The sequence below is a fragment of the Plectrocnemia conspersa genome, unplaced genomic scaffold, assembly GCF_051122295.1.
Source record: "Plectrocnemia conspersa isolate PC_06_02 unplaced genomic scaffold, ASM5112229v1 ptg000006l, whole genome shotgun sequence".
Classification (NCBI taxonomy): Eukaryota; Metazoa; Arthropoda; class Insecta; order Trichoptera; family Polycentropodidae; genus Plectrocnemia; species Plectrocnemia conspersa.
Window position 1 is genome coordinate 15060722 of NW_028277170.1, and position 9748 is coordinate 15070469.

The window sequence follows — 9748 nt, forward strand, 5'->3', positions numbered from 1 at the left end:
CATTAATTCTATACTTCACATTCATATAAAACAAATTTAAAAACCAAATTAAAGTCATTATGCTATTTAAGAAAATAACATCATAAAAAAATTAAATTATATAATATATTTTTTCCTTCAAAATTATGTGATTTCATTAATAAGATTACAATTTTATTAACGATTTTTATCACATTATAACAATAACAAAGTATGATATTTTAAATTAAAGCTTCAAATTTACATGAAACCAAAAATTGCAATCACTAATATAAAAACTGACAATAAAAAAATAATTGATCAATTAACACGTGTCAGCTACCAGAGCTTTACTCATACTAAACAACAAAAGGATTAATACAGCATTTTAGTGCCAAACAGTTCTCAATCATACTGCTTTTTACATTTCTAGAGATATGGTTACAAAATAAATTTTATTTAACAAAAAAATGCTTCGTAGAAGTATAAATCACCGTTCAAAATACTAGATAAAAATCTTTTTTTAATTTTTTAGAACATATAAAATTATTATTATAGTAAGACTACTCAAAAACCACAGTCTATAGAGCGCAATTTCTTTTATCAATATTTATTTACAGATAAGTAAATTATTTTATTAACAGTCAACACACAAAATAGAATACATGAAATATAAAATAGAAACTACCTAATATAGTAAAAAACCAATAATATTTGAACTAATCTAATAACTATTCTTCCAGTTTTCAATGATTAAAAATCTCTAACTGTTTTTAATTTTATTAAAAGCTACAATAAGGATCTGATAAATCACGTTTATTGCATTTTAAGCTTTTTAAAAAAGCAAGTCAGAGTAATAAAAATACTTCTTGAAACAATGCATTGATCGGCTTAAGCAAATAATATTCGCAAATATGAATTTTTTTGTACGTGATGAGCATCGGTAAAATTTATATTTTTGAAAAGTGTATGACAGGCTTTTTTCGTCAAAACGTACCAACGAACTGCTTTTGTTAAATGCTACTTAACAACTGTGATTTCTGAAAGTAGATCGACTACTAAATAATTGAATACTTCATAAACATAAATATTAATCATACTTCAATGAACCAATTTTATTGTATTAATTTGAAATGTATATATTAATAATAATGAATAAAATAAATTTGGATATATAATAGAATGAAATAAATTTGTTTCGATATTTTCATTATTGTTGAGCATCTATATAAGTTCCAAGTAGTGCTTCTTATTTTGAATAACATATAATACTTACATCTAAAAGATAAACCCCATTTTATTTTCAATTAACATTTATACTAGATTTTATAATAGTTACATGAAATTATAGTGATAAACAAGCTTCTAGCAATGACTGAAGAAATTGAATCATTGCACTAAAAATTGCATTGTTTTGGAATCCTTCAAAATATGGTAAAGGTATATTTATTGCTTTTGTAGAAAGCAAAATACAGCAATAAAAATTAACATGAACACAGTTTAGTGCAGGGCTCGGCAACCTATGACCCGCGGGTCACCAAGTGACCCGTTTGATGATTTGATGTGACCCATTTCAGTTCTGCAAATATCATTTTTTTAACGTGTTACGATGTCAAGACTAGACCACGTATATGGTTGTTAGGACCAAAAATATTCACTTGCCCGAATAGTCTTTTTAATAGTCACATTTTAATTATTTTGACCCGCAGCCAAAAAAGGTTGCCGAGACCTGGTTTAGTGATTGGTCTAAAAGAAACATACAAGTTGTTTGTGAACCATCCTCAAATTATAAATTGTGCCCGAAATGGATTGAATTAGTGTATTATTTATCAAAAATTGACATATTGTCAAATAACCTCAGTGATGTTGGTGACTTTATTGATAAAAATATAAATAATTGGAATGATTTAAATTCTTCAATAGAAATTTTTTTATAAAATTTTTACAAAATTGCTCGAGAAATCGCCTAGACCGCAACATGTTACTAGCTTGACAATTACAAAAAATATTTTTAAAGTCATAAATTCAACAACATAAAACATGGATACATACATTCGTTACATATAGTTTTCATAAATAAATACCTGAAAAGGTTATATTATCACAAATTAAATACTCCTCAGAGGATTTATTACATAAATCGCTAGTATTATTTGCACACAAGCTTAAATCTTGCCTCGAGATTTTTTGTATAAGCCTCAATAGCACGTGCCATCTTCTCCAGTTGAGCTACGCTGACGGCAAGCGAGTCAATCTTTTCAATATACAGATCCAATGATTCATCTGAAAATTTAATTCAACAAATTAATTGTTTTTCAAAACAATATTAAAGAAAAACAAGTATAAAAAGTCTTATGACTCTTTATATACTTGTGGGGGTTAGCATAGCATTACTTTTTTTATTTTATATATACATACATAAATAAATCCTACCTCGGACAAGAGTAAATAAATGTTATACAAATGGAGTACGTTTTTGGTTTTATTAAAAAATTAGATTTTATTAAAAATAGTACTTGAATGGACAGAATAGTTTTGATGAACAATTTATCACATATGTACATGCAGTTTTTAAATATTTCTAGCTATTCGATAAAATATTAGAATATTTTTATTTGTTTTTTTAATTCATGGCCTCTGAATTATCAGTCGAAACTTTACGTACTATGCTATTCTGACCTTATGTATCCAGCAATTTTGCGCTCAGCAGCTTAGTATACCTCTACGTTTTCAAAATGTATGTATTTATTTAAATTAAATTAAGACCATCGTAACCTAACTGGTTACACCAATGGTCGAAAACAGTAGTTGTAATATTTCAATACACAAAAATAAATATATAATTAAAATAATACACAAAAAATAATACATATAAAGAAGCAAACAAAAAATTATAAAATATCTAAATTAAATGATACAAACCGGACCAGCTCCTCATAGCTGACACTAAACAGGTCAATGTGCAATGCAAGCATATTAAAGAGCCGGATGCTGTTGGTCCAACAAAGCTTGCCGAAAGTGATTAAAGACATATTTATGGATAACTATTTCAAACAATTTAGCAGGAGCTGACAACACTGCAACTGGTCTATAGTTCTTTATACACAAATTGTCACCCTTTTTATGAATAGTGGTGACATTTGTGCATTTCTATAGATCAGAAAATGTGGCATCTTGATAATTAGATCAAAAATACGTTTTAGAGGAGCAGCGAGACTGATGTTGATCAAGAAGAACGCCCGTCTTCAATTTATTAAAGCCGTATTTAAGATCTGAGCGCTCAGCTTTTTTGATGGTCAGTACTGAAGACCAAGAACAAGAAGAACTGAGCAGAAGGCGAAATATATTCCTCGAAAAAAGAACGAAAATATTGCGCTAAGCCGTCAGCAATATTAAGTGAACCGTCCAATGTTTTATCCTCGAAGTTCGTCACTTTCAGCGTCGACTGAGTAGCGTGTTTAATGTTAATGAATTTCCAGAACGCTTTGGGACCAATAATTATTTGTTTTTAGCAACTTATGTAATAATTGCGATGACAGGAAATTATCAAACACGCAAACGAAATTCCTCGAGAGCAGACGTAGGTCCCAATCTCTTCCATAACTTATGGAAGATGTGCTTTCTTTTTAGCAATGAAATGATCTCAGGAGAAAACTATCTAGGATATGTCACATCAAGCAATCAAGGACGCTTTTGAGTCAAGTGCTGATCGAACGCACAATAGAGCATCTCATAGAAGACTGTTAGGGAAGATTTAACATCAACGGACTCGCCCACTCGATTCCAGTCCATACCTAAAAGTAAATTATTCAATAAATTAAAATCTACATAATTTCCAAATATCCATCCGCATACATTCCGATCGCTCATGCATTCCACCTCATTCGTAATTATGCTACTTTTATTTACATTTAACTTTATCATTAGTCTCCAAAATTATTATTGACACGATTTAATTGATTTAAATTAAAAATATTACTTATTAAACTTGTGTCAATATTGGTACCAACGTACTTAGATAAATTAAAGTCGTCCAAGATAATAGAATTTTTCCACACAACATATTCAGACTCCGCCTGAACCTTACGGAAAAACGCGGCAATGACGTCTTTTGGTTAATTTGTCGGAAAAATAAAATAGTAATTTATGAAAACTATAAAGAAAATCTTAAAATCTCAACATTTTCTTTAAAGAAAATAACACATTCTATAAGTTAATTATATTTTGAGTGCTGACGTCCTGGTCGCAATGGTCAAAAATAAGGTACACAATCGTGGCCCCATTTAGGGCATTATAACCCGTAGCTGTAAGTCACTGGATATCGGCAGATTATCAACCTCGCCGATGGCTGGCTCAGATATTGAAATTTTTCTTGACACCCAGCGCATAAAGGGGCTCTGCATACCGCCATAAGGTTGCATCTCTTCATACATAGCATAACTAAATGGCCCCCGCGCATTATATTTTCCCATGGCCTCGCAAAACCCCCAGCCGACCCTGACTCAGCCCCTCAGATACTTCAAAAAGTACCTCGTCGAAAACGCTATATGTCGAGAATGCAATGAATTGTATCACAACAATCTTAGGAAAATTTAATATGATCTGTACTCCCACTTTTAGACATCTGAAATGTTTTTTTCTGGATCCTCTCTAACAACAAAGTATACTTCGCTTACTGGGATTCCAAAAAAATGGCACCATATCCGAAAACGATACGATCTAGTAAATAGTACAGAGTACAAATCGCCAAAAGTGACATGCAAAAGTAACATGCGCTCTGCATAACAAGCCCGAGCATTCTCGGCGATTTAATGCATATTTAAATCTACAGCAATTAATGTATTTCTATTTAAAACACTACCGCCTAAACTATAAGGGAATTCCGCCAAGAAAGGGTATTTGTAAAATGCAAGTATGTGACACTTGAAAATGCAGAAAGATAGTCAGTTACTACCTCCACAGGGACTCCAAATTTTTATATATAAACAGCTAATCTACATTTGTGCTAATAATCTGAAACATATTTAGGTCATCGGCATATAATAAATATTTCTCTAATAATAAATTAAAATATAATATAATCTAATACATATTTCTCAATTGTCATATGTATGTATGTCGTTAAATACATATAGTACAATTTATGTAAAAAAGTAGTTTTATAGTTATATTTTTACGAGATTACAGTATATAACTTTGTTAAAAGAATAGTATTGTTTAAAATATAAAGTAAATTGGCAAAAAATCAATTTATAAGCTTTATTTACTATTTTCATCAATCGCAAATGTCTAAATGTAATGGTAATAATGACTTCTACTCTACAGTCAATAACCTAGAAACTTACTGATGCCATTTAATTGCACTACGTTCGTTGAGAGGTTTCTGGTTATGCGATGAATGTCGGAATATTTCGATAGAGTTAACCGGTTCATTTCTTCCAATTTTTTGTATGCGTCTTGGGTTGACGTAAATTCCCCGTATAGATAATCTTCAGTTTTTTGAAACATCATAGAAGCCAAGCAGCTCAGATTTGGATCATGTGGATCTAACGCTTCGAAGCTAGACGTGCTTGTAGACAAAGTCGGGCCTGTAAAATAAATGTGTTATAATTCACTATCAGAAGTAATGTTTATATAAAATTAAAATAAATAAATCACCTTTTTTAGGAGATTCGTTTTCATTAAACTTGTCCATTCTATCTGGTGCAATAAATACAATCTAAAACATTAAAATAATACATTAAGTATTTATTCATTTGCCAAAACCTAATATGAGTATCAGGAAATAAATTTTAAAATGTAATCAAAATATAGGTTTTGCTATAAATATACTAATATAATATGATAAGTGATATATAACGGATATTTTATCAAATAGCATAAGTAAAAATTATTGGACTAATAAGAAAAACTTTACATAGACTTTGTGCGGTCGAAAAGCCATTACAAAGGTTAATCGAATAGCAAACTGTACATCAATGAGACACAATGTGACAGTTTTGTGTTCAGTGGGATATGAGGCGCTGGGAATATTAAAAGCTAACTCAACATGCGTATGTTTCGAAAGTATAAAAAGTGTTTCTTACTCCCTGGTTTGATCCCAATCAGGCGTAATTTGAACCTGTTTATATCAAAGCTATATTTATATTGAGTCGACGACTATATGTATATGATGGTTTGTCTGTTGTTTTGGGATCGCTTTATACGTGACCACTTCAATCAAATCAAAGAGGTACTCGTGTTAAGTCGACAGATGTCTCTCAACTCCGTCCCACTTTGGCCAGGTTATTCGAAAAGTATTATGCAATAATAAAATGACATTCCGTTAAGTTATACGTCTTTAATATTCTAACCGCTTTATACGTATTGTCGTTAATATCAAAATATATTAATTGTATCGTAAAAAAATAATTTCTTTTAATAAATTAGCGTTTATAGAAGCTTTTAAATCAAATTTGTTATTTTAAGCGTAGAAAACAAACACAAGCGTGCTAAAAAATTATAAAGAGAAGTCGAATTCGGTTGATTTTTTTACTACTCTGCGACTACCCTGGTGTAACAAACAATATTAAGCATACATCCATTCTAAAAGACAATATGAATCTAACAAAAAACAAATTTTCTTGACCTTTAATTTGTGACGTTACAGTCTTACCTTGCTAAATATATATGTTATTAATTAGTATTATAGTGCTATTGAAAATATATTTACGTTTTACAGTAAAATATAGTGAATTTTTGTGTTTATTATTGAAGAGCTTACATTAGTTACTTAAACGTCAAACTGGTCGAGAACTAAACGATATGGTCTAAAGCAAACGAAGTGTGACCAATAATTTACCAAGTTGTATGGAAAAATATATTAATCAAAAATATTGTTTTTTAATTTTAAATTTTTGAGTGTTGAATATTTATTTTTTTAATGCAATAATTTTTTTTATAAAACGAAAGTAAAGAGCGGGGTAATATCGAACAGTTTATTATTTACTATTATGAATAGTAAATATTTTTATATTAGTTGCCAAATTATTATTTTTCTGTGCCTTGTCTATGTTTAGATAAAAGCATTCAGTTTGTCCTTTACTTTACTACAGATGATTGTTTGTAAAAAGGATGCTTTATTTTTCGACGCTTCACAGGATTTAGACGCACACGGTCCTTGCTGAAATTGCTATAAAAAAGAGAGGTTTTTAATATTTGCTGTCAACGAGATTGTTAGCATTCTTATTAAAAGCTTATTATTATAGTCTATTCCCTATCGTGTAAAAAAATACAATGCGAGCTTATAACGGGTCCCTAAAATAAGTATATATAAAATATTATATAAAATTCAACCAATGGTAGCCAAACTCTTTGTTTTATATTTTAATATTTATCTTTGATATATATGTATAATTAGATATGAAATTTTTGCAACCAACGGCTGACAACCACTATTTCAAAACAACATGATATAGTAATCTGGAAACGAAGGGATAAGCGATTCTTCGAGTGAGCGCAAGAAAAAATAGGGGAGCTCAGGAGAATAATAAAAGTTTAACGTCTTAAAACGACAATCTCAATGACATATCATTCTCAATACGTCACGAATTATATCAATATAAAATCCGGAATATAAGCTATTGTGCCTTACAATGGAGACGGTAGCGTTAGAAAACAATTAAAATAATTTAAATATGACACCTATATGGGAACCAAAATCGTAGAAAGCAGAACGATATTGCTTAATATTATTGACAGAAGCCCGCTATATAAGGGGTTAAATTTTCTAAAACAAGTTACTTATTCAAAAGCTCTCAAATCGGGAGGTCCTCTTTATCAATTCTCAAGCTGCGAATTGGATCGGACATATACGAAATCTTCAACTGGCCGAACTGGTCGGCGAGAAGACTCTCGTTGGCCGATCATAGTCAGCTGATCCTACCGTCCCTCGTAGACCACTACACTCCTAAGTGGACAGCTGAGAAACGCCACCTACTGACTTCAAAGTGAGACTTTGAGCTGCACCAGTATCTAGCTGAGAATGTCTTGATACGTCGTCGCCAACAGACGATCCTGGCACGGGAATCAATGCTTTTTAAACTGTCTCTCCCTGATATCGACGCGGACGGTCGGCATTAGCTTGATGACATTACCGGCATTATCTTTACTACTCCTCGGATTAGGCTGCAACTTAAACATCCACCCGAACGAAGTCATCGCGAGAAGAAATAACCACCTATACTACTATACTATTCGTACGTCGGCTTATTGTAAATCTTTGGCGCTAATAAATATCTGTATATACATATACACAATCCCACCACGCGTCTTTTTGTTGGTCAACACTTTTAAGTACGTGTTTTTAATACATAAATCAGTACAAACTTTTATATTTCATCTGTACGTCTGCTCTATAGTCACGCTATTGTTACACAGAATTAGTAAGGGGCGAATCGAATCTAATGCCCCCACTGTTGTGCCGGGATAATTGCCCCCACGAAGTCCGCACACACAAAACAAATGAACGGTGAAAATTCTATAGGTTCTAAGCGCTATTTTTAACTTTTTAACTGTGTAAAACAAATCGACACAATAAGCCCAAAGCATGTACATGGTGTTAAAATCTATTTCACTAAATGTAAAAGTAATTTTAATAGCCTTTTGATCTAAGAAAGATTAGGCTATCGTTGTGTGCGAGAGAAATGCTTTAGGTATGTATTTTGAAACATCCAAATATAAATTACTAAAGCCAGCAGTTCATCAAGGCATTGCTTCATACTAATTTAAATAACTAAAGAATAATTGTAGAATATGCCCTTTAGTTCGATTTCCAAAGTATTATACATCTTATTTAATTTGTTTATGTTTTATTATTTTTAACGGTACGTTTACAATGCACAAAATTATATTTCACACGATATTTTTGTAAAGCATTTGTTAATACATATAACTTAATTTTAACCTTTTTATTTTTTTATAATAGTGTTCTGACATTATTTTTTATATGAAAAGCAAAATTAATTATTTATAAATTATTAATAAATGTGCGACAACGTTTGAATCAAAAACATTATGTCCTCGTAGCTAAAACAGGGTTAACGTGAAGAGGGAAGCAGCTGCTTCCTCGGTCGGTACTTGGGATGCAAGAGATTGGATCTCTCTTGTGTCCCACGAAGCGATTTAGTAGTGGAATTAGATTTGTGTTTTTTTATAGGAATCATCTCCGTAACCATTGACTTTAGAACAGGTGGACTTACACTTGCCAATTCAAAATCCTTAAAAATACACCGAACAAACGGTTTTGATGCATTTTGGTATTATGATTTCTCAAAAAGTCTAATATTTTTGTTTATTGCGTTTATAAAGCGTATTTGCGAATAGTTTTTTACTATTACAAGACAATTATTTTATGTAAAAAATAGTATGAATAATAACCGTACTATACCTTTCTGCCATTTTTATAAAGTTTATTATTCAGATTTTTAATTAGCTCATCAATGACTACGTATAACATATACGTTTTTCTTCGTTATAAATGTCACTTTTTGCTGCTTTAAACTAGCACAACTCGCAAAAAAATGATCAAAAAAATTAGAAAATAATAAAACTAAATTTTTTACTAAGAATTTTTTTCGCAAAAATAATGTTATAACTAAAGTCAGTTCACGTGTATCTCGCTTAATAATAAATAAATGAAAGCCTTTTACCAATGGTGAAGTATCTTATATTTAATTGTTCTATGAATTATATGTTCTATGTTCAATAATTGTTATTGAAATATATTTAATTATAATAATAAAAATAAAAA

At 30.6% G+C, this 9748-nt stretch overlaps 1 protein-coding gene across 3 annotated transcripts; it reads right to left on the reverse strand.

The window, feature by feature from the left end:
• Positions 1-205: 205 nt before the first annotated feature.
• LOC148234329 (biogenesis of lysosome-related organelles complex 1 subunit 2-like) lies at positions 206-6769 on the reverse strand. 3 transcript variants are annotated; one of them, XM_088188277.1, is made up of 4 exons: positions 6722-6769; positions 5617-5677; positions 5304-5546; positions 206-2241 (listed from the first exon to the last, which is right to left on the reverse strand). In XM_088188277.1, exons 2-4 carry the CDS (start codon positions 5651-5653, stop codon positions 2108-2110), a joined length of 414 nt encoding a protein of 137 aa, XP_088044403.1. In that variant the 5' UTR covers positions 5654-5677; positions 6722-6769; the 3' UTR covers positions 206-2107. The 3 variants fall into 3 exon arrangements, with proteins under 3 accessions (XP_088044403.1, XP_088044405.1, XP_088044404.1); XM_088188279.1 differs by having other exon boundaries at positions 6045-6748; XM_088188278.1 differs by having other exon boundaries at positions 6671-6740.
• Between the last annotated feature and the right edge of the window lie 2979 nt (positions 6770-9748).

Excerpts from the sequence above, each read along its gene's own strand:
- LOC148234329 (XM_088188277.1), bottom strand. The coding sequence starts at position 5,653 with ATGGACAAGTTTAATGAAAACGAATCTCCTAAAAAAG. Across the intron at positions 5,547-5,616 it reads AAACGAATCTCCTAAAAAAG|GCCCGACTTTGTCTACAAGC; the intron begins GTGATTTATTTA and ends TTTATTTTACAG. Across the intron at positions 2,242-5,303 it reads AGTGCAATTAAATGGCATCA|ATGAATCATTGGATCTGTAT; the intron begins GTAAGTTTCTAG and ends TTAAATTTTCAG.